Raw genomic sequence first — 25,279 nt, 5'->3', positions numbered from 1 at the left:
GGAAAAAATCCCATTTGAAATAGCAAAACAAAAAATAAAATATCTAGGAATAAACCTAACCAAAAAGGCAAAAGACCTGTATTTAAAAAACTACATAACACTCAGGAAAGAAATCAAGGAAGACACAAACAAATGGAAACATATACCGTGTTTATGGATTGGAAGAATTCATATCATCAAAATGTCCATCTACCCAAAGCAATGTACACATTCAATGCAATTCCTATTAAAGTACCTATGGCTTATTTCACAGACATAGAACAAACACTTCAAAAATTTATATGGAATCATAAACGACCCCGAATAGCTGCTGCAATTTTGAGAAAGAAGAATAAAGTAGGAGGGATCATAATACCTGACACTAAACTATACTACAAAGCCACTGTAATCAAAACATCCTGGAACTGGCATAAAAATAGGCACATAGACCAATGGAACAGAACAGAGAGCCCAGAAATATACCCAAGTCTCTATGGTCAATTAATACTTGACAAAGGAGGCAGCAAGTTAAAATGAAGTAAAAATAGCCTCTTCAACAAATGGTGTTGGGAGAACAGTACAGCTACATGAAAAGAATGAAATTCGAGCACCAACTTATACCTTATACAAAAATAAATTCAAGGTTGATAAAAAACTTAAATATAAGTCTTTTTATATTTAAACATAGCACCATTAAAGTCGTTGAGGAGAACGTAGGTACGAATATCTCAGATTTTTCAAGCAGAAACTTTTTTACTGACATGTCTCCTAGAGCAAGGGACATAAAGGAAAGAGTAAACAAATGGGACCTCATCAAAATTAAAAGCTTCTGCACAGCTAAAGAAAACAGTATCAAAATAAAAAGGGAACCAACTTTATGGGGAAACATATTTGCCAATGATACCTCAGACAAGGGTTTAATCTCCAAAATATTTAAAGAACTTACATGACTACACTCTAAGAAGACAAGCAACCCAATTAAAAAGTGGGCAAAGGACTTGAACAGACACTTCTCCAAGGAGGACATACAGAAAATCCAAAGACACATGAAACGATGTTCAATATCGCTAGCTATCAGAGAGATGCAAATTAAAACCACAGTGAGATACCACTTCACACCAGTCAGAATGGCCATCATAAACAAAGCAACAAACAACAAGTGTTGGAGAGGTTTTGGAGAAAAGGGGTTCCTAGTGCACTGTTGGTGGGAATGCAGACTGGTACAACCACTATGGAAAGCAGTATGGAATTTCCTCAGAAAACTAAAAATGGAACTGCCTTTTGTCCCAGCAATTCCACTGCTGGGATTATATCCTAAGAACACTAGAACACCAATCCAAAAGAACCTATGCACCCCAATGTTCATAGCAGCACAATTTACAGTAGCTAGATGCTGGAAGCCCATCAATAAATGAATGGATCAAAAAACTATGGTACATTTACACAATGGAGTTCTATGCAGCAGAAAGAAAGAAGGAGCTCCTACCCTTTGCAGCAGCTTCGATGGAGCTGGAAAGCATTATGCTAAGTGACACAAGCCAGGCAGTGGAAGACAAATACCATATGATCTCACCTTTAACAGGAATCTAAACAACAAAACAAAGAAACAAGCAAAATATAACCAAAGACACTGAAATAGAAGACAGGCTTACAGTGACCAGAGGGGAGAGAAGGGGGAATTTCAGGGGAGAATGGGAAGGGTTTACAGGGGCAAATTTAAAGGACACATGAACAAAAACTGGGGGGAGGGTGGTAATGGGAGGGAAGAGGGGAGGGTTGGGTGGATGGGCTGGATTGGGAGTAAAAGGGAGAAAACTGTACTTGAACAATGATTAAAATAAAATAAAAAAATTTAAAAAAAGAAAAGGAAAGAAGAAATACAACAGAGTAAGAAATGGAAAGAGGAAAATAAAAGATATGAAAAATAGAGAAAAGAAGAAAAAGAAAAAATAATAAAACAGCCATAAAAATAATATAAAAATGAAAAAGAACAAAGTAAAATTTTTATAAGAAAGTGTAGTGCCTGCCTGTTGGTTTCTTTCTTTGTATGCCCCTCTAATGTTGTCTGAAGGTGGTGTAAGCCAATGTCAGATGCTATCCACATCTAGCCTTTGGCAGTGTGTTTGAAACTACAAGGGACCCACAGTTTGTGGCTGTCTCCTCCAGGTTTGGCTGCACATAGGATGGGCCACATTTCACTGCAAGGCTGACTTTTATCAGCACTGGGCCCAGGGGTAGGTCAGCAAACATCCCAAGGCACTGCAGGATCCAGCTCCACCTGCATCTGTCTGATGGCCTGATCAGTCTCAGTTGCTGACCCAACATTTTCTGAGGGAACTTCTGGTGGAATTGAGAGGATGGAACCCTTGGATTTTCTGTGGCAGAGAGATACTGTTTATACTTCAGGGAAGATGGTGGGTATGTTTCCCCACCCCAAGCCACACATCTGAATCTGTTCCAGATTATTTCCCTGATCTTTGCAGGGTGGAACACCTAGTAGGAAAGCTGATGGGGCCTCCAGAGCCCAGAGTTTGGGTTTGTTGGAAACCAGGAGGGCATTTTTCCTGTGAGGGGGAAAGCAGCCGTCTGGTTCCTAGAAAGCATATGAAATAGCTGCTCACTAAAACCAGTCTCTGACATTCCCTGAGTCTGCCTATATTTATATCTCCTCAGCAGGGAGTTAAGATGCAGGGTAGGGAAAAAGATGCAGGGTAAGGTGAGTATGGATCTAGAGGGTGAGGCTAGTTGGATGCCAGAAGATGGGTCAAGTAGCATTCCAGAAGGTGGGGCAAGCAGTATCCCATATGGTGGGGTAATTGTTTTTCCCCTGGGAAAGGCTTGCTCTTCTCAAGAAAAATGGCTGTTGTAGTATCAGGGGATGTCCTGGCACAGGGATCCCAGCAGCCACTCTGCTGCACCCCTCTCCAATGCCTCCCCTTCCAAACTCATCAGGGAACTACTACCTGCACTGCCCTTCCCTCACCAAAATCCAAGGTGAGTGCCCCTGAACAACAACAACAAAATGGTGTTTTGGCCCTTTGAAAAATAGTGGCTTTTTTTCCAGGAGGCTCCATCTCTCCCCAACACACAGAAACCCCACAGCTTTTCACCACTAGATGCTATTTGGGCAGCAAATCTGAGTTCTGGTGCTGCTCCATAACTGGGAGCCCAGTCCGGGGTCCATGTTTTATTCCTCTCAGAAGGAAGATCCCACAGCTGTGCAGCAACCTCAGCCTGGTACTCTTGGGAGCAGGGCTGGGTAATTGCTTTCCCCCTTTTGTGTCTCCACCCTTCCTACCATTCTCAAGGTGGTTTCTGCTTGTCCTTGGTTGAAAGTCTCCTCTCCAGGTAGTCTTTGGTTGGTTATTTCAGGCAGCTGTTCCCTTCTTTAGTTTTAGTTCCAGTTTGGTTCTGGGAGGAGTTGCAAGAAAGATATTCCACCACCATCTTGTGCCTCCCCCTCCCCAAATCTGTATGCTTATGTGGAAAGAGCAAAGAGGAGAATTCTGGCATTGGCTAAAATTTTTAATCCTGACTCTATCGCTATTAACTGGGTCATGTTATTAACCATGATTGTGTTACTTGATTTCTCTGAACCTCAGCTTCCTCAGATGTATGATGTACCAAAGTCTGTCTACCTTGCAGAATTGGAAATTGGATGATTAATTGAAATAAAAATAAAATATATGACATCTGTCTAGAAGGTATCCAGCCATGTAATATGAAAAATAGACATTCATGGAAGAAGACACAAGATAAAAGAAACATTGTACATAGGACAATGATGTCTCAGTCCCCTTCAAAATAGGCAGCTTGGGACTTCATACAGTTCTCCCTATCACCATCAGTGGCCCTGTCATATTTTCCTGAATCTCATTGACAGTCTGAAATCTCTTCCCTTTCAAAGGTGATTTTAGTTTTGGGAAAAGCCAGGCATCACAGGGTGCCAAATCTGGGCTGTAGGGGCCCTGACTCACCTGGGTGATTTGATGTTTTGCCAAAAACTCTACATGAGACAATGTATGAACTAGCATGTTTTGTCACGAAGCTGTCAATCACGAGGTACCCATAACTGTGGCCTTCTGAATCATCCAAATAGTTTCTGTGGAGGAATGTTCAAGCTTAAAGTTCAATTTGATGTAGATTCGTTGCTCTACCTTCTCAGTCATTTTGACTGCAACAGCCACACAGTACACATGCTCACTCAATGGCCTGTACCACCCCCAATAACTGATACAGTGAAGTCATCATTGTTCACACATGGACATTCCTGTCCATTCTCCTTGGCTGCCAGGTTACAACAGTGTTGCACAAATCATTCTCATTATATTAACAATGGCTAAACTTATTCAGGACAACTTTTGTATGTGTTATTTCTCCCCTAGCTTAGTACCTGGAAGGTATTCTTTTATCATAGAAGGAGAGGAAGAGTGATAGAGATGCCTCCTCCTTGTCTTTTAGAGCTGTCAGGTGACTCCTCGTGTCCATTCTGGGTAGTTGTAATTCATGAGAGTGTGTTTCCCATGCTAGTTGGTGCCCAGCTCACTGATGTGGGCATAGTAGAAGTCCCCAGAAGACCTTTTCATGATTGAGTACCCTTCTATCTGGCAACAGGAAAAGGATGAGGAAAAGAACCTCTGGGTGGTATCAGTTTTACTACCCTGGCTAAGGAGGCTCAGCAGAGGGGTGGGCAGGCAAAAACAGACTTGGTACACCACCACCAGCCTCAGGGACAGGGTGAATGTAAGGACTGTGACCACAATAACAGCAGTAGGGAGAACTCAGTGAGGAGAGGCTGCAAGGTGGTAAAGGGAAGAAAACTTTAAATGAGCAAAACTTCTAAGAGCACAAAAGAGAGAGGGGAGGGAGGGACCAGCAGGGTGGGGAAAAGGGGTGGAGAGAGAAAGAGTAGGAAGAAGTGGGAGGAGGGTGGATGACAGATATGGATTAAAAAGAGGGTGGAAGAGGAACAACTAACGGGCTCAAGAACAAGAAACAGTGAGCAGTCAGAGGAGAGGTGGCCAGAGGACTAAGAAGCCAACAGAAGTTCCAGAGAGGAGGAAAAGAAGAAGGTAAGGATGGACTTGAATTTTAAGAAATAAAACTACCAGTTGATGGGAAGGAGCCAGCAGACAGAGCCTTGAATTCCAGGCTGGATAAAAACAAAGCTCTTTGTACCTGTGTTTTTTTTCCCTATCTCTCAGTGTTCCCTGTGATGGTGAGGTTTGGATATATTAAAGAGGCTGTTTTACAAAGCTAAATGAGATAAATGACTAACTTGGTATACAAGGAGCTGTAGAAAGGTGAGTGGAGGGCCCTAGGAGTTAGTTTGCTCCCTGTGCAGTTGCAGTGGTCCAAGAGCATCTTGCAAGGGGTCTACCATCCATTTCTAAGCACATTTTAAAAGATAAAATTGGCCCTTTAAAAAGCCATCACTGTTTTACAATGCTTCCTCTAGGCTTGGAATCTTTTTTGAAATGCTTTTCAGAACATCTAGGAGGGTGTGTTGATTCTTTTCCTCCTAAGGCATGTTGGATGGTTTAAAAATATTCCCTGCTTAGTTTCTTGCCGAGTATCATGTCCCGCTGGGCACTGTGAGCAATTTGGCCTGCCACTTGCTGTCAGAAGCAAGAGAGGCTGGTGAGACCCAGAGAAGAAGCCAGGAGAGATGCCCACTGAAAGTTACCTTTCCTTCTGGGTACAGGTCAAGGTAGAAGACAGCTGGGCTAAAGGTTTCTGTCAGTTCCTTGACCTCTCTTCTAAACATGTGGCAAAAGAACCTGGACTCAGCAGCTGAGAGACTGGGGCACTAAGTTGCTGGATAACCTTGGGAACTTCTGGACACTTCCCCTTCTGGGCCTCAGTTTCCTCTTCTATAGACATGAGAGGTTTGAAGTAGAAGGATCCCTCTGGTTCTATTCAGTAGTAACATAGTACAAGGCTATGATTCCTTAGGCTCAAATACAACTCAGCTGAAAGAGGGAAGCTTGACACAAGGCTTTTATATCCTTACTGTGCCTTTGTTCAGTTTTTTCCTTTATTTTGCCTTCCCATATCTCATAATGGAGGGATTCCTGGTTCTTACTCCTCAGGATCTCACTTGGCTGTTTCCTGAACAAGGTTCTGGCACACCAGGTCCGACTGGCCTGAGAGAAGGAAGGACAATGCAAGGAGCACTAGACAGGGAGTTGGGAGAACTGAGAGAAACCCAGCAAAACTAAACAGAGAAGAGACTTTTGGGCTCAAAGCTGGGGACACAAGCCTGTACTTAGAGACATCCCAGCCTGACTTTTACATCTGCGGACCAAGCAGTCTCCATCTCCTCCATTCACTGCCCCTGAGTCACAGCCCAGCCCAGCCCAGACCCTGATTCACTGCTCTCCAGGGACAGATCTGAACTTTCCACCTTCTTGCCAGGTTCCCTAGGGTGGCAGAACTGATTGGAACCTGATCCCTGGCTGTCCATCTAAGTCTTCTTCTCACTTGGCAACTGCCAAGGAATAGTCCCAGAGACCACAGCATGCATGGCAGTGAATACCCTGAGGTGTGTTCCCTGGTTTCCAACTTGGCACACCCAGAGCATCACCTCACCCAGACACGTGTTCAGAGAGCTATGGCAGTAACATAATTGTGTTGCCCTGCTTTGCAACTGCCTCAGAACCCTCAGAGATGTCCTTGCTGGGCTCCTGCAACTGATCATCCCTTTGTCCCCTAGCTGCCTCACTCCTGTCTCCTCTCCTAGTCCTGGGCTATTAGAACTAGAAGTTTCTTAGATTGCCTGTCAACCTGTTCTTTGACAAAAAAGGAAAACAAAGCCTGGAAAAGGGAAGTGACTTGTTGGGGATGACATAGGGAGTCAGGGCCAGTTCACTCGGGAGAACACTTGGCTCTGCTCACTCCCACTAGGGCTCTTCTGACTTCTGTCCTTGGCTGTGGTTTCTGAGCCTCTGTCTCTTCCCAAGCCTCCCTGCTTCTTCCATTTAAGCATCTCTCTAATCCTGTTTTTTGGCAGGGACACCCACATGTCCAACTGTTCTTTGTCATCAGTGCTGGCTGCTTGTGGGGCTCATACTGTGGGAAGTTCTAAGCTCTAGCAGCCAGCAGGCTACCACAGTACAGCCTGGCCTCTTGGATATAGGCTGACTCCCTTTTGGAACTGAGCCAATTCAAACAGGACAGGGAATCTGTCTGTGTGGGTCAATCAGGAGAGGACCTACTGTCCTCAGGACCAGTGAGACCCCAAGCCTAGGCTCTGCCCTCTTTCCCGGGGAAGACCTCACCCACCAGGAATTCCAGCAGCTCTCTGTGTGAACTGGCCCTTTTTTAGACTTAAGGATTGAGCTGACCAATGGGGGAAGACATTCATTTTTCCAGGAAAGCTTTGGGATTCTTAGAAAAGAAGTTGACTTCACTTCCATGGTCAGAAGCTGCTGGCTGCTGGCAAATGACAGCTTAATGCCATTTTGTGACTCAGTTGTTTCTGATATATTAGCAAATGATAGGCAAGAAAAATTCAGCCTTCAACAGTCCACTCACTTTCACGAGGAAAGGGAGTTAAGAGGTCCCAGAATCAGAGGTATTGAAATAACACATAGAGACCTGGAGTTTATATAATTCAGGGGTAAGGCAGAAGGGAGAGCCTTGGCATTTGGAGTCACATTTGGGTTAGAATTTTGGTTGAGTGGCTTTGGTGACATATTTAATGTCTTTGATCCTCTGTTTCTTCATCTTCCAAAGAGGTTAGTAAATGCCTTCCTTGTGAGGTTTTATGAGGATTAAATAAAATAATGAACTTAAAATGACTATCACCTAATAAGTGCTCAATGAACAATTAAACATCAGGGAGAACCCATGTCCTTGGACCAGGTGTCTTCAAATTGCATTTCATTTGATGCAAAGGCCTTTCTACCATGGAGGCTTGCTATGACATGTACTTCACAGGTTTTTATGACCACAGGTTTTTTTTTTTGGTCTGGGATTACTGCTGCTTACTTTTAAACCAGGAGTCAGAAAATCTGGATTTGCCTCTTGGCTTTGCCAATAATTTGCTATACTATGACAAGTGGGTGAGTCACAAATTTCTCAGATATTCTAACTTAGAGCTAGATTTGCCTTAGCAACCATCCAGTTCAGCCACTTGGTTTTACATATCAGTGAACTGAGGCTCAAGGAGGGGTAATGTCTTATCTAGGGTCATAAAGAAATAGCTGAAACTGGAAAGAGCCTTTCTTAAGAGGCTCTTGTTCACAGAGAGGACTTTTAGATTCTTCATCAACACTGGCATCTTCATGAGTCAGAATTTCAGAACAGGTAAGATGTCTTTGGGGTCTGGATGCCCTTTTTCCTCAGATCACAGAGTAGAAAACCTCCTATTTCTTGTCCAAGTAGAAATGAGCCAGTTTCAGACCTACCATTGTGGATGTGCCTTCAGATTGGTGATGAGATTCAAAGAATTGCAGGAAACACACATTTTATAATATGGAGTCCAGCTCCAGGACCAACAGCTTGAGTTAAAAAAAAATTGGAGGGGCAGACTGGACCAATTACAAAAACAAGAAAGGCCTGATCCACACCTCTCTTCCTCTCTACCCCTGCTTCCAGGGATCTTCATGTCTAGTAAAATAACCAATTTACATTTTAATTAATATTCTTCCCATTGCCCATGTTTTTCCTTTCTCTGATAGTCACCTTTCTCTACTTGGTGTCACATGGGGGTCCTTGCTGTGTCACTCTAACCAGTCCTCTGTACTATCAAATTCTCCATCAAGTTGGCTAGTTGGATCATGTTTGAGAGAATTTTTTCTGGAAATGTCAGAAAAAAAAGCCCTAACATTATTGAGTAGCTACTATATGCCAGTACTGTTCTAAGCAACTCCACATATCCACAGATTGTTTAATAGCCACGAGTAAACATTCTTTTTTTTTCAGATGATGAGGAAACTAAGAAGTTAAGTGACTTGCCTAAGGTCACACAACTAGAGAGCAATGGAGGCAGAGTTAGAATCTCATTATTCCTTAGGAGCCATGAGCCCCACTACCTAACTATTCCTGTTTCCTTTGTTCTTGTTATCATTTGACATCAGTGGAACAGTAGAGCCTGCTGTTTGGCCAGCTGAGAACCTGGCAGTAGACACTGCTGCAGCCAAGAGCACTTAATGGCTAAAAAAGGAAATAACTTTCTATATGTGAATTCTGGCCAAATGGTGGCAGTTGCTGAAGTCTGGGAATCCTGACCAATGTGGACTGTAGGCCTGATGTAATCATTAATTCTGGGAACAGCATATGTAAGAGATAGCCAGAAGCTAAAGAAAACACATTGGCCCTCTTACAGAAAGTAGGAAAGGCCCTGTTTGGGGAGTTAAGGGACTGAGTTCTTGTTCACACATCTGTCACTAGTTGTCAGTCCTAGAGCCTCTTTGATTTTCTTTACCTTTTATAAACAGAAAATGTAGGCTTTGGAAGAGGGCATAACAGTTTTGAGTACCTTAGACAGTATTTGCTAGTTGTGAGACTTTGCACAAGCTACTTGACCTCTGAGCCTCAGTTTTTTCATCTGTAAAATGACATACCACTTCTTTCCTAGTAGAGTTAATATAAGGGCTAGAAAGTATAGTTGTACAGTGCTTCACATGAGAAAAACACTTATCTTAGTTCTATCTATTGTTACTATTGCTTAACCTTCTTTGACTGTTGTCTTCATCTTGTATAAAAATAAAGAATTGATATCTAGATTTCTTTCCACTCTACTGTACTATGAATCTACGACAAGGTGGTGGGAATAGTAAGGAAAGGTAAGCATTTCAAAAATATAAATTTCATTAATAACTGCATAGCTACTAATCACCTCTCCCAGGACAATAAAAAAACCTCTCAATATTTTATTGTAATTGCAGATCTCCATTTGCCATCCTTCCCATCACTCCTTATAAGTATTTCTTCTTCCAACATTTCAAGAAAAAAAAAGTATTTACCCTAGCATAATTCTCTTTCTCCATTTTGCCTGATCTTTTCCACCTCCTTGGCTTTGAAACAACTGTTTGTTAGCAGGGTGTCTCTGAGTAGACCACTCTGTCCTTGACAAAATAAAATAAATTGAAAGAGGAGTTAATTATCTGCCATTGGCTGGAGTAGGAGGGACACTAAAGTGATACTTTGTCTTAGCCATCTGTCTCTCATGCTGTCTCATCTCTGTCTCCTTTTACCTCTGTAGTGATCAAGGTTCAGGGTGCAGGTCCCCAAGTGTACTTTAAATTCTGGGAAAGCTGCCCATACTGCCCAACTCAATAGCTGTAGCTATATCATATACCTGGTCATTTCCCCTGAGGCTGAAGTAGCTACCCTAAACCTAAATCAGTAAAAGACTGAAAATTATAAATGTAAGAATTGCCACAACCACTTACAAACTAACTTCCTATTCTAACCATGACCTCACAAATATCCCTGAGGCAGTCATGTTAGGTACAAGTGGCTAGCCTTTGACTGGTAAAGATTTTCAAAAAAGGAACTTTAGGTGATTTAGATAGTCTAGCACAGTTGTTCTGGCAGCGGCATTGCTGCCAGACTAGACAAGAGCTGAGTTTGAAGCCAACTACCTGGCTTAATAGCTGTGTGATCTTGCTAAAGTCACCCTCTCTGAGCCTCTAAAAAGGGGACATGGTTAGCCCCTACTTCCTCATGTTTTTGTGAGAATCAAATGAGAAAAAAATATATAAAGAAACTTATAAGTGCCTAGTACTTAAAAAGGTCTCAGTAAGTGTTAGCTTATATTATTACTATTATCACCTAGATTCAAATTCTCTTTTTGTGCAACTCTGGGTGAACTAGAAAACAGAGCTGAGACTCTCCAAAGATAATGAAGATTTCCAAGGTACCTGAGGACCAATACCACTTTCTCATGTAATTCTCCTTCCATATCCATTTTAGGGAGAAACTACTAAAGTGAAGGGAAATAAAAAATGTACATCAATGATTAAAGTACAGAAGAGTTCTGAGATGATGGTTATACTTGGTGCTTTATAAAGCCTCTTTGATGTCTGGCATAGCTTAGCAGCCCAATAAACACTTTCTGGACTGAACTGCACTGACATGGTGCTGTGTATAAGACATCATTTAAGTAAGTTTTTTGGGTCTTTTTACAAAAGAATTCTTGTAATTAAGAAGCAAGTTAACCCTGACCTGTGACACATTCTACTATACAGTGAGCAGAACTATAAGGTGGGACCAGGGGACTGTTATTCTGACTATGAATAACAACCTTTATTGAGAACCAGAGATCTGTTATTGTCCAGAACATGTGTCATTGTCCAGAATTAGATACAGACTCTATGGAGTGGTCTTAAAATCTAATTTTGACAAACCTCAGTGGTGAGCTCCCCAGTGATCTGGGGGAGGAGGCAAAAAAGGAAGAGTCTATACCGTTGGAGTCTCTGCTCCAGTCACAACCAGTCCTGCTTGAGGGCTCTCTCACTGGCAGTAGCTTCTGCCTCCTTGATGTCCTGGCCACCATAGTCATTTTGCAGGTGCCCCTAGGCCATCTTCCCAGGGAGGCCCCACTGCTATCACTAGGTGTTTTGAGTGACACTAATGCTGTAATTCATCCATTGTTCTGGGGGGAGGTTGTTTGTTTTTGTTTTATTTTAGACAGAGGGGAAGGGAGGGAGAAAAAGTGAGAGAAACATCAATGTGTGGGTGCCTCTCTCACACCCCCTACTGAGAACTTGACTTGACCCACAACCCAGGCATGTGCCCTCACTGGGAATCAAATTGGCAACCCTTCGGTTTGCAGGCCAACACTCAATCCACTGAGCCACATCAGCCAGAGCCATTGTTCTATTTTTTTTTTAAAAAAGTACATGAATCAATTACCATTTTCAAGGCACAATGTTAAGCACTAGGGCAATAAAAGGAAAGGAGGATTTCAGGGAGAGGAGGCAATGAAGAACAAATAGGGGGCTTGTCTTCAAGGAACTCAATGTTGATTTGGAGAGATAATACACAGCCAGTAGAGCAAATAATTCACTTTGTAATACTGATCTGAATTATTTTTTTCTTTGATCCCCTCAACACCCCACCTAGTGCTGGTCACATCAAGGGAGTGTCATAAATATTTGCTTGATTACATAAAAACAGATCCCCAGGCCTTATCACTAAATGGCAGAGTCCTTTCTCAAATTACTCACTGCCCCAGGGTAAGGATGGGTTTTGAAGTTCCAAAGCAGGAGAGAGAAGAATTGATGGGCTCTGTCCTTAGAGGGATAATGAAGGGAAACTTTCTGGTGTGCACTGACTTGATGAGAAACTCTGGAGTGAAGTCCTGTATATGTAGCCATTAGTCCTTGTTTCTTTGCTATAATGTCAATCATTACCCCATGAAGTTGTTATAAGGATTCACCATTCAACAATAAAAATTGAGTGTCTGTATATCCTGAAGATGTTCAGTTTTTAACAAAACAAATATGGTCTTACCGTCTTGGAGTCAACAAAAGAATGTTGGAGAAGTACATTTAGAAATGGGTAAGGTTTTATTTTTCATTGCTGGACATAAGAAGAAAGATTTGAGCTTCTCTAGGATCACTTTGAAAATTTACCATTAGACCAAACATTTTTTTCAATCATTAAAAAATAAATTATTTTGTACCTAATGATAAAATCTAATGCAATACATATACAAAGTAGAACAGAGCTTTGGACCTTGAGATGTCTACTACCCAATTGAGGGGAAAAGCCTTTAAATCTTTGAGAGCAGAAATCATGCCTGGTTTTATTAATTCAGTAGCTGTCATTGAGTGCCTAATAGTGTCAGGCTGGGTACTTCTTAGGTATTATTTTCAGTTTCCAGAACAGTGAAAGGCACATAGTAAAGAGTCAAAAAAGTACTTGCAGAACTTTTGGAGAACAAGTGTAAGGCAGCATATAACTAAGCATGAAAATGTATCCTTATTCAGAGTTCAGGAGACATCAAAGAGGGCTGAGGTCAATTTGAGAAGACTTCTCCATTGTCTGCCTAGATTTGTGGAGTCCAAAGAAGAGGTCCTGGCTAAGATGATGTTAATTTGGATTGCTCTAAATTGATTTTCTTTGGAAACATGGGTTGCGTAAGAGGCAACAGTGCCAACCTCAGAGGAGCCCTGGATTAGGATGTAGATACCAGAATTTTATTCCTAGCCACAGAATACATGAAGTAAGGTTACAAAAATGATTCATGCTCACTATACACAAAACTTTTCCTTTGGCCTTTTCCCTCTTACCCAAATACCATATCCTGTTACCAACAAGTTCCCTGGTGATTTCTCCAAAATTTTTGCATTGTCCCAGGATATGACAGATTGAAAGAGTATGTTGAAGGTTTTAGATTGAAAAAACTTCAGAGTTGGGATGCTCTTGTCCAGTTTCTAGGGACCATCTCTTTTTGCCTTCGGGATTTCGGAAATTGTATCAGTTACAAAGGGCTGCACAATTAAATTATTCAGAGCTCACTGGAGGGCCCTGATCTAAGGTAGCCCTTCTTGACCTCCTAAACTAGAGTTAGCCTTCTGCCATATAGTCCTGTAGTTCCTGGCATTTCCTAACATTAACACAACATGTTTTATTGCAATTATGTGTTTAATCTCTACCCTTAATTAAGGGAAATAAAAGCAGGTAAGCTCAGAAAAGGGAAGGAGTCTTTTTTTTGTCTTTTTAACTGCTGCATCTTTAGTGTCTTGTATGATGCCTGGCACCTGGTAACCACACAATTGAACTTACTAAATAAATAAATGAAAAGGAAGAATCACATTGAGATCATTGAGGTAGAGGGAACACAAGGAGCCAAGGTAAAAAAGTGAGAAATTGTGGACCATGTACAGTATGTGTATATAGGTAATTGTGTAGCTTTAAGTAGTGAGTATGTAAGAGCAACAGTGGAAAAAGAGGGTGAGGCTATGCTGTGGAAGGTCTCAAGTGCAAGTTAAAAAGTTTGGACTTTATAAGCTGTGGGAAGTCAGTGAAGTCTGAAGATAATACAGTGAGATATATTACTATTGTATTTGATAGAATCCATTCATAGCATTGGCAGTTTTCTTTGCACCTCCAAACACACTTCCTGCCAGGAAATGGATAACAATCTATAAAGCATTTAAATACCAAATACCCAATAAACTCAACAGGTTTCTTTGGCTAAAGTTATGGGGGTGGCCCAAAAGGACTCACTGGGAAACTAACTTCAGGCAGGGACCTTTCATATTATAAAGTGAGCAGCTGGTATATGCTAGTTGTTTCAAGTTTCTCTGACCTTGCCTGAGTCATTCAGGAAGTCACAAGTGAGAGGTCTTTCACCCTATTTGCTGCCATTGCCTGTCCCACTTCACTTCTCCTGGGCTAGTTTCTCTGTTCCCTCCTGAGGAGGCATCCTTTCCAATACTGTATTTCTAATATTCCATGATGTTCCTTTCTATATCTGTACGTTACTTCTTTCAGGTGGGGTTCTTTGGACCACATGTGAATCAGCAGTGAAGCCTCTTGGCAGATCAAACCAAAGCATCACATGCTTTGCCTGGATCTATTTTTATACTTCTTTGGGGACTTGCAAGGAGTAAGTGACAGTCAGAAGATCAAAGGAAAAGATTTCAGGGATTAAAGAGAGTTTATAAAAGTTGCCCCAAATCCTGGAAGAATATGATATTTGTTTCTTTCCTTCTTTCATTCACTTTTTGTTTGCATTTGTTTTCTTTTTTCTTTCTCTCCTTCTTTTCCATCTTTCTTTCTTCTTCTTTGTAATATACATATCTTATTCTATTTTTTTTCTTTCTTTCTCTTTCTCCAATTCTTGTCCTTCCCCACCACTGTCTTTGTAGTAGCTGCTGCCTTTCATTCAGTTTTTATATGCTGAGCACTGGGCTAAGTCCTTTTTATCCATCATCTCACAATACTCTATGAGCTAAATAATACTATCCCCATTTTGCAGATGAGGTAATTGAGACAGAGATACAGTAACTTCTCCATGCTTAGCAGATAACAGGGTTTTGAACTCCACTTTGCTAACCCCCAAGCCATCTTCTCTTAACAGTTTACATAGCCTGTTTTTCTGCATTTTCCAAATTACCCACTTATTTTTTACCTTTTTTTTGTTTCTTCTCTCTCTTTATCCTATCTACTTCTCTTTTCCCCTTTCTCTAAGACACTCACCACATCCTGGTCCCCACACTTGTGGCTGACCCTGAAAGTGCTGAACACTGTGCACATGCCCAGAAGAGATGACAGACCATTTAAACTCTTATCAGGCATTTTCCTTCTGAGCAAATGCTTTACATTTTTCTACATTGTCTGATCAAAAGCATAGGAAAGGCCTTAAGACCTGGTTGGATCCTTGATATGGAGGGGAATAGAGATAAGGTCCTTCCACTCACTCATAAATTCCTTCATTTCCAAAGACTCTGTACTCTCATGGTTGGGGAACATAAAAGGGTGGAAAGAGATCTGGTAGAACATAGGCCAGGAGGTTGATCTCTATCAAGGTATCAACTCAGGAGCCAAAGAAATCTAGACCGTAAAATGTGTACTCCCTCCCTCTCCTTTCTCATATGTATAAAAAGTGTTCAGATAGGAAGCAGGGGTATACTGGCAGCAAAAATGTGAAGGACAAAGTTTGAAATTGACAGTCCCTAAGGCCCCATCAGAATCTGAGGTTTTATGATTCTAGAAGGGAGTGTTTATGTTCAGTTCCTTTCTAATTTTTTTTAGTTATGCTGTTGATTAGAATTGATTAGAGGCTTAATCCATTAGGACATTTATTGCTCATTAAGTAAGAATTTTGGAGGTAGGATATTCAAGAGTTTCAGAGGCCTCAGGGCACTAGCTGGCATTTCCAAGATTCTCTGGGAAACTTGAGACATCTTGGCTCACACAACCCTTTCTACAGGCAGGAAGGAGTGGGGGTGGGGATGACTTCAAGTGAGGCTCCCTCTGTGTACTAAGGGATGGAAAAACATTTCCTAGAGCACTCCCTCCACATCAGACTCCCCCTATTCCTCACTGACCTGAATTAACTAATGTGAAGACTGAAAAAGAGATATTTGGCCTTTCACCCTGCTAAGGGGATCTAGGCCAGTTTACTACCAGGTAGAAAACACCAGTGCCTGACATCCCCTACTTAACTCACTCAACTAAGATTTACTAAGCACCCACTCTAGGTCAGGCTCTGGGCCAGGTGGTAAGAAAAAGAACATAGAGAGGCAAAGGATTATAAAACAAGACGGCAAGTGCAAGGAGAGGAGTGAGTATGCCCAGGGCCATCACAAGAGCTGAAGAGGCTCAGTTTGGGAGACCAGAGAGGGCTGGAAGAAGACATGACTAGGTTAATTTGAAGGGTAAACGGAATTCAGCTAGGGGTAAGGGGCTTGTAGGAGGTAGTAGAGAGGAGGACATCTGGGAATCTTCCAGACTTGGCATGGCTAGATAAAGGAAACTAAAGATATCAGGCAGAAAATGAGGCTGAAGAAGCAGGCAAGGGCCTTATGAGGGAAGGTTTTGTATGGGACATAAATGGTTGGGGCATTTATTCTAGATGTGAGGGTAACAGGTCTGTGCAGGATATCTCTTTTTGTACGCAGAAGGACAAACCAAGTTGTACAGTTACAATGGCACTGAGGTACAGGAGATTCAAATTTCCAGCTGCTTACCAGCCGGGGGAACCTGAGCACTCATCTGTGATACCTTTAACTAATGTAACTGAAGACCTTTTGTTTGTTACCTCCCAATACAGCTGGTATATATGGGATGGTTCTGAGAGTTAGGGAATGCTTCTTGAGGGGTCAAATTTGTCACTCTTTTCTCCTCCACCTAGTTCTGCCCTCTAGAGCCATAAAATTTTTATTTTCCACTAACAGCCATCCCAAAGCATAGGATATTTGTGGTATGATTTTCAACACATCACATACTCTTTCATTTAAACCTTGAGATCCTTTGATGCAGCTATTCCCATCCTCGTTTTACAGACACGGAAACAGACAGTGAGTTTTTGCCCAGAATCACATTTGCAGATTTGCAGACTCCAACGCTGTGTTCTTTCCACAACTTCGGAGTTTCTCCAGTTGTGGTGCTTGGCCAGCCTGTGTTAGAATCATCTGGGTTGTTTATTTCAAATCTAGATTCCCGGGGGAAGGGTACCCCAGACCCACTGAAGCAGAACCTCTGGGATTAAGAGCATAGAATCGAGAGACTTCCGGCAAGATGGAGGAATAGGTGGTCGCACCGTACCTCCTCATACAACCAAGATGAGAAAACCAATAATTTACAACAATAACTTACTATCAGAATAACACCCAGATCCGGCAGAGGATTTATCTGAATGGAAGTCGGGCAGCCAAGAAGCTGAAGTAGACGCGTTCATCCGGACTGGTAGGAGGAGACGAGCCGCGGGCGCGGGGCTGGGTCGGGTCGGCGGCGCGCGGAGGTCGGGGGAAGGTTTGGCGCGAAATCGGCGCAAAAGCCATCCGGCGTGCAAGAAGGCAGCGGTGATCCCTGAGTATGCAAGCTGCAGCTGGCAGACCCAGAGGGGCAGCGACTGTGGACCAGGGCAGAACTCATGGCCCGGAAGCCCAGACAAGGGTCTGAGTCCAGGGGAACGGAACTACCGCCATTGTTTTCTCCCGCCCCGCTCCCGCTCCCGCTCCCGCCCCGCCCCCACTTATAACGTCACAATCTAGCGACTGGGGTGCCCAGCCCCGGTGAGCACCTAAGGCTCCGCCCCCCACCGTAACAAGAGCAACCAGACCGAAAAAAAAAAAGGAGAGACAGGGGGAAAAAAAACAACAAAAAAACAAAAACAAAAAACCATGTTTTCAACAGAGCAAATCAGTCCCCCAGGACTCATCCTTTTGAGCGACCAAGAATTAGCCAATCTATCAGATGCGCAGTTCAAAACACTGGTGATCAGAAAGCTCACGGAACTGGTGGATTTTGGACGATATTTAGATGAAAGAATGCAGAGTACCATAAAACAGATGCAGGAAGACACGCGGAGGAGAGCCAATAGTGAAAGGAAGGAATATGAGTCTCAAAACAATACAGTGGACCAGAAGGAAGATAGAATCAACCAAGCAGGAAAGCATGATGAAATAAGAATTCAAAAAATTGAGGAAAAGATTAAGAGCATCCAAGACACCTTTAAACGTTCCAATATCCGAATTATAGGGGTACCAGAATCGGAAGGGGAAAAGCAACAGATTGAGCACGTATTTGAACAAATAATAAAGGAGAACTTCCCCAGTCTGGCAAAGGGAACAGTCTTCCAAGAAATCCAAGAAGCTCAGAGAGCCCCAAAGAAGTTGGACCCAAGAAGAAACACACCAAGGCACATCATAATTACATTAGCCAAGGTAAAAACGAAGGAGAGAATCCTAGAAGCAGCAAGAGATAAGGGGACAGTCACCTACAAAGGAGTTCCCATCAGACTGTCAGCTGATTTCTCCAAAGAGACCTTACAAGCAAGAAGGGGCTGGAAAGAAATATTCCAAGTCATGAAAGACAAGGACCTACATCCCAGATTGCTCTATCCAGCAAAGCTCTCATTTAGAATGGAAGGGCAGATACAGTGCTTCTCAGATAAGGTCAAGTTAAAGGAGTTCATCATTACCAAGCCCTTATTTTATGAAATGCTAAAGGGATTTATCTAAAAAAAGAAGATAAAGAAAAGACATGTATAGTAAAAGGACAGCAAACTCACAAATATCAACAACCACACCTAAAGCAAAACCAAAAGAAACTAAGTAAACAATTAGAACAGGAACAGAACCACAGAAATGGAGGGCACATGGAGGGTTAGCAGCAGGGGGGTGGGAGGAGGAGAGAGGGGGAAAAGGTATAGAGAATAAGTAGCATAGAATGTAGGTTGAAAATAGATAGGGGGAGGGCGAGAATAGTACGGGAAATGTAGAAACTAAAGAACTCATAAATATGACACATGGACATGAACTAAAGGGGGAAATGTGGGTGGGAGGGGATACAGGGTGGAGGGGAGAGAAGGGGGGAAATGGGACAACTGTAATAGCATAATCAATAAAATATATTTTAAAAAAATAATAAAAAAAATAAAATAAAATCAACAAATTCACAAAAGTATCTAATTTTTAATTCTAAAAAAAAAAAAAAGAGCATAGAATCCACATTGTAACACATATCTCAGTTCACTTCCAGATCCATTAAAGTGTGAGAATTATGATCTAATCTTGCTAATATAACCACTTTCAATCTTCTTTCTTTGTATTTTTACTGAGAGGCGATGAGAGGGTAAGAAAGCTTTTTAGGTGAATTTAAAACAATTTTTTAAAGTATATTTTATTGATTATGATATTACAGTGGTCCCAATATTTTTCTCTCCTTCATACCCCTCCAACCTGTACCCCCTTCCTGCATTCCCCCCACCTTAGCTCATGTCCGTGGGTAGTACGTATAAGGTCTTGGCTTCTCCATTTCCTATACTATTCTCAACCTCACCCTGACTATTTTGTGCCTACAAATTATGCTCATTATTCCCTGTACCTTTTCCCCCCATTCTCCCCACTGCCCTTCCCCATTGATAACCCTCCATGTGATCTACATTTCTATGACTGTTCTTGTTCTAGTTGTTTGCTTAGTTTTGGGGGGGGGGGTTTAGATTCAGTTGATTGTTGTGAGTTTGTTCTCATTTTACTGTTCATAGTTTTTCATCTTCTTCTATTTCGTAGATAAGTCCCTTTAACATTTCATATAAGGATTTGGTGATGATGAACTCCTTTAACTTGACCTTATCTGGGAAGCACTTTATCTGCCCTTCCAGTCTAAATGATCGTTTTGCTGGATAGAGTAAGCTTGGATGTAGGTCTCTGCCTTTCAGGACTTTGAATACTTCTTTCCAGTCCCTTCTTGCCTGTGAAGTTACTCTTGAGCAATCAGCTGATAGTCTTATGGGAACTCCTTTGTAGGTAACTATCTCCTTTTCTCTTGCTGCTTTTAAGCTTCTCTCCTTATCTTTAATCTTGGGTAACTTAATTATGATATGTTGTGGTATATTTCTTCTTGGATCCAATTTCTTTGGGACTCTCTGAGCTTCCTGGACTTCCTGGAAGTCTATTTCCTTCACCAGATTGGGAAAATTTCCTTCATTATTTGTTCAAATATGTTTTCAATGTCTTGCTCTTTCTCTTCTTCTAGCATCTATATGATTCGGATGTTGGAACAGTTAAAGTTGTTCCAGAGGTTTCTAATCCTCTGCTCATTTTTTTGAATTCTTGTTTTTTCATTCCATTCTGGTTGAATATTTATTTCTTCCTTCTGCTCCAAATCATTGATTTGAGTCCTGGTTTCCTTCCCTTCACTGTTTGGTCCCTGTATATTTTCCTTTTTTACACTTCGTTCAGCTTTTATTTCTTCCTTCATTTTGTGACTGAATTCAATCATTTCTGTGAGCAACCTGATTACAAGTGTTTTGAACTCTGTATCTGATAGGTTGTCTATTTCCTCATTGCTTAGTTCTTTCTCTAGAGTTTTGATGTGTTCTTTTATTTGGACCATATTTCTTTCTCTCAGTAGTGCACTTGTTATGTTGTAAGGGGTGGAGCCTTAGGTATTTGCCAGGGCAGGGCAACCTTCTTTACTGGGTTGGGCACTGTCTGTGGGGGAGAGATCAGACTGGGAGTTTCTCCTGCCACTGCAACCCCCACAGGTTTTTACAGCCAGGAGTTTTGAGCCCTTAGTTTCCCTTGCTCAAACCCTGGGTTTCATGGTCTGTTTTGCTCCCCAATTGTTCCTCCTGAGTTATCTGCAGACAAATGTGGGACTGGCAGCCTACCAGTCTCTGTCTCACCTGCACCATCTGCCACCTTGCCAGCATCCTAGCTACCTTAGCTTCCCCTCTCTGCCCCTACTACCAGTCTGGGTGAATGTTTCATTAACTCCTTGGTTGTCAGACTTCCATGCTGTTTGATTTTCTGGAAATTTTTTTTTTAAGATTTTATTTATTTATTTTTCGGGAGGGAAGGGAGGGAGAGAGAGAGAAAGAGAGAGAGAAAGAAACATCAATGTGCAGTTGCTGGGGGTTATGGCCTGCAACCCAGGAATATACCCTGGCTGGGAGTCGAACCTGGGACACTTTGGTTCCCAGTCCGCGCTCAACCCACTGAGCTACGCCAGCCAGGGCTAAATTTTCTGGAACTTTTTGTTTTTAAATTTGTTGTTATCCTTGTTTTGGTTATGTAAGGAAGTGAAGCATTTCTATCTATGCCTCTATCTTGGCCTGCCTTTTAGGTGACTTAGTTGCATTTTCTTAACATATTGGTATGAATCAGTGGAATCCCAGAGCAGGACTGGATCTTCCAGACTTTTGCAGAAGCATCCTTCTCTTTCTAACTTCCCTATTTGCAGGAGTCCTGGTGCCTGACTTCTGCCGAGCCAAGATGGGGGACTGGAGTTTCCTGGGAGAGTTCCTGGAAGAAGTACACAAGCACTCCACAGTGATCGGCAAAGTCTGGCTCTCCGTACTCTTCATCTTCCGCATGCTGGTGCTGGGTGCGGCTGCAGAGTCTTCCTGGGGGGATGAGCAGGCTGACTTCCAGTGTGACACGATTCAGCCTGGTTGTGAGAATGTCTGCTATGACCAAGCCTTCCCCATATCCCACATTCGCTATTGGGTGCTGCAGATCATCTTCGTCTCCACACCGTCGCTGGTGTACATGGGCCATGCCGCGCACCATGTGCGGATGGAGGAGAAGCGGAGGTTACAGGAGGCTAAGGGGGCTAAAGAGGTACAGAGCCCTGGCTCTTATGGGTACCCAGTGGTGGAGAAGACAGAGTTGTCCTGCTGGGAGGAAGTGAATGGCAAGATTATCCTCCAGGGCACTCTGCTCAACACATATGTTTGCAGCATCCTGATCCGTACCACAATGGAGGTGGCCTTCATCGTGGGCCAGTACCTCCTATACGGGATCTTCCTGGACACCCTGCACGTCTGCCGCAGGAGTCCATGCCCCCACCCTGTCAACTGTTATGTATCCCGGCCCACAGAGAAGAATGTCTTCATTGTCTTTATGCTGGCTGTAGCCGTACTGTCCCTCTTCCTCAGTCTGGCTGAACTCTACCACCTGGGCTGGAAGAAGATCAGACCGCAATTTTCCAAGTCACGGCAGGGCACTGCTGAATGTCAGCTTCCTGGTCCTTCTACTGGCATAGTCCAGAGCTGTACACCTCCCCCTGACTTCAGTCAATGCCTAGAGAATGGTCCTGGGGAGAAATTCTTCAATCCTTTCAATAACAAGATGGCCTCCCAGCAAAACACAGACAACCTGGCCACTGAGCAGGTACGACGCCAGGATCAGATTCCTGGGGAAGGTTTCATTCACATCCAGTATGCCCAGAAGCCTGAGGTACCCAATGGAATCTCCCCAGGTCACCACCTCCCCAAAGGCTACCAGAGAGACAAGCGTCGACTCAGCAAGGCCAGCAGCAAGACCAGCAGCAAGGCCAGGTCAGACGACCTATCAGTGTGACCCTCCAATGTGAGGGAACCAGGACCAGTTGGGAATGAAGACAGCTCAGAAAGGGAAGCTGTGTCCCTTCTGACCCCACCTCTCTCATTCTCATCACTGTTCTGCTCCTTTTGGCATTGCTCATTTATTACACAAGGTATAAGCAGGGCTCTGTGAGTCAGAGACTTGTCTACCCACCAAGGCTGCTGTCTCTTCTCCATCCTCTACCCAGTATACTTAGTGAAGACTTTCAGATTACTCATTGAGCAGGGTGGAGTAAAAGATGGGAACCATGGAAATATCTGGCCTGGGAAGGATAGGATAATTCTCTATATACCACATACCATATGGATTCTCTGAGTCCCTATGACTTTCTTGACCTGATTACCCTTCTTCCTGCAAGGAAGACCCCAAGCTTCCTAGTCAGTAAAGAGTATGAATCAAGGAACTTGCATGAGATGTGCTCTTGAATCTGTTGTCTCCATGGGCCAAACCTTGAAAAGGTGGTGAGATTGACTTGGGCTCCCCTTGGCTGCCTCTCCTTCTACCCAGTCTTACTTAAAAACATGTCCTTGGTACTTGACCGGCAGCCTTAACTTTACAAGTGCCTTGGTATGTACGTCTGGGAAATGTTCCACCTTGGTGACGCTGCAACATATCCTTCTGCCCTGGTATACAAACCAGTCTAGGGAGGTACAAGCTCCCCTAGGGAGCCATTGTACACAGACTCCACTGAAATTCCTGCCATGACCTGTCAACCTGTAGCTTTTTATAGTTCAACCTGGAGATAGAAACCATTCCTTCCCTTCCTACCTTTACCCAGTACTCCGCCAAAGGGGGACTATTTACCCAGTACTCCCCCAAAGACCTTATTGACCAGGATACCCAAGAAGCTGTTGTCTTCTCTCAGATCTGGACCAGATCGCCAGCCAGAGAGGCCAGTGGAATTTCCTCAGGCCTTATTAAAACAAAAAGGACATTGTGTTTCTCAGAAGCCCCTTGGGAAAAAATAATTGTGCTGTGAAGATGAAAATTAAAGGGAGGTAAAATACTGGAAAATGATTTTTACCTCTTATTTATTTCCCTTGCTGATTGCCTGATGCAGACCCTGGCTTGTGGGGTCTGCGACATTGTGGATGGGGAAGAGACATTCATATAGACTGCCGAGTCCTGTGGAGGAAAAGGGCAGGTGGCTTCGCTTTCAAGGGGATCAAAAGCTGCGGCCTCCACCGTGATAGTCCTTTATTTCTTTTTCTCCACACATTACATGATAGTCCTTTATTTTGTTTTCTCCTCATTTACTATGCACAGGTTGGCATACCTTAGGTGGTTACCTTTTACAGAAAACAAAAGAGCCAATGCCGCTAATCTCATCACAGAAGAGGGATATTTGCAAATGAAAAGGGAAAAGTAGTTGAACCGGTTAGGTTACACTTGTCCTTGGAAGGTTTATCACAGACTTTAGGAAGTTTCTTTGCAGTAAATGTTTGTTGCAAATCAGAGTGAGGAAGTTTTTAGCAAAAGCAAGACCCAAAGCAGCCTAGGTACATTGCAGGCCTTATTCCCAATGGGAGAACCTATCTATGGGCATAATGGGTTCTGTGCATCTCTGAGTGGGAACTGGACCCATGCCATGCAGAATTGTTTCCTACAATTGCCAACTTAGAAAACCAATAGGTATAATAACAGCTATGGAAGCCCCCAGATCTCTCTCTCCCTGGAAGATTTGGTGGGGGCACAGAAGAACTGGGGAATCTCCAGCTTTCTCAACAGGGTTCTTATTTAAGAGCACAGAGGTTCCTGTGTCTCCCTGGTGCTCCTAATGAGACTGTCAGATGGAAACTTCAGAAAAGCCCTGCTTTTCCCAGGGACTGACCTTGTTTCTCTAGTCAGTGCATCTATAATGGGTTGCAATTTTGGGTGAAAGTAAAGGATGCTCAGAATTAGATACTGAGATATATAGGGAAATAATTACTTTTTAAAATGTGTGTGTGTGCCCACTGGTAGGGTGGGTGAAGGGGAAAGGTGATCTGAAATAAGGAAAGGAAACCTTAGAGAAACTTGTGTCTTTCTGCCCTCCCCTCCAGATGCTTTACAGAGGGACTGAGCTCACTGTTTTGTGTCATCAACTTAAAGGGATAGGCATAAGAGGTTGGGACAAAGGAAGGTGAAGGCTCAGAAGGAGGCTGAGCCTCTAGCCCACCTGCCCATCTCCTGGTCCCTCTGCTAATATTTGGATGGTACTGATGGGAAGAGAGAAGGATGAGTGTAGAGAGGTGGAAGGAACTGACTGGGATGCCATCTAGGGAAGAGTGATGGGTCATGCCAGATCCCAGAGGGGACACCATTTTATCTATTGTCTATCACCAGCACTAAGACTCTCTAAAACAAAACAAAAGAGACTGTCTTCCATCTCTGAAATCTGTTTCATAAAACGAGTGTTCTTGAATGAGAAATGCTATGAGTTCAGTTTTGATACTGAGGCTTTCAGGAAGGAAAAAAGAATTATGTGTAGTTTTTTCTTAATAAAGTCTGGCTGTACCTTTATCTCTCCTTGTGTGTCTTCCCTACTGTGACTACAAGAGAAGGATGGAAGACTTGGTTGGGGAGGGAAGCACATGGACCTTCTCATCAGTCAGTCAGTAAGGCAAAGAACTTTAGAATCAGACATGCAAGTGTTAAAATTCCAGATGCTGATTTACAGCTGGATTCCAGCAAGTTCTTTAATCTCTGAGCCTTGGTTTTCCCATCTGTAAACTAAACCTAGTAAGATTACCTCATGAGGTTGTTAAATGAAAGATATAAAAATTCAGTGAAGTGCCTGG

General features: G+C 42.9%; 1 protein-coding gene across 2 annotated transcripts; it reads left to right on the top strand.

Moving 5' to 3' along the window:
* Nucleotides 1-4,916: 4,916 nt before the first annotated feature.
* On the top strand, nt 4,917-23,513 carry GJA5 (gap junction protein alpha 5). 2 transcript variants are annotated; one of them, XM_028503054.2, is made up of 2 exons: nt 4,917-5,051; nt 21,358-23,513. In XM_028503054.2, exon 2 carries the CDS (start codon nt 21,387-21,389, stop codon nt 22,473-22,475), a length of 1,089 nt encoding a protein of 362 aa, XP_028358855.1. In that variant the 5' UTR covers nt 4,917-5,051; nt 21,358-21,386; the 3' UTR covers nt 22,476-23,513. The 2 variants fall into 2 exon arrangements, with proteins under 2 accessions (XP_028358855.1, XP_035871146.1); XM_036015253.1 differs by having other exon boundaries at nt 21,355-23,513.
* Nucleotides 23,514-25,279: the final 1,766 nt, after the last annotated feature.

This window comes from Phyllostomus discolor, chromosome 14, assembly GCF_004126475.2.
Source record: "Phyllostomus discolor isolate MPI-MPIP mPhyDis1 chromosome 14, mPhyDis1.pri.v3, whole genome shotgun sequence".
Classification (NCBI taxonomy): Eukaryota; Metazoa; Chordata; class Mammalia; order Chiroptera; family Phyllostomidae; genus Phyllostomus; species Phyllostomus discolor.
The sequence above is the reverse complement of the archived record's forward strand: the minus strand, read 5'-3'. Positions and strand labels throughout refer to the sequence as shown.

Excerpts from the sequence above, each read along its gene's own strand:
- GJA5 (XM_028503054.2), top strand. The coding sequence starts at position 21,387 with ATGGGGGACTGGAGTTTCCTGGGAGAGTTCCTGGAAGAAGTACACAAG.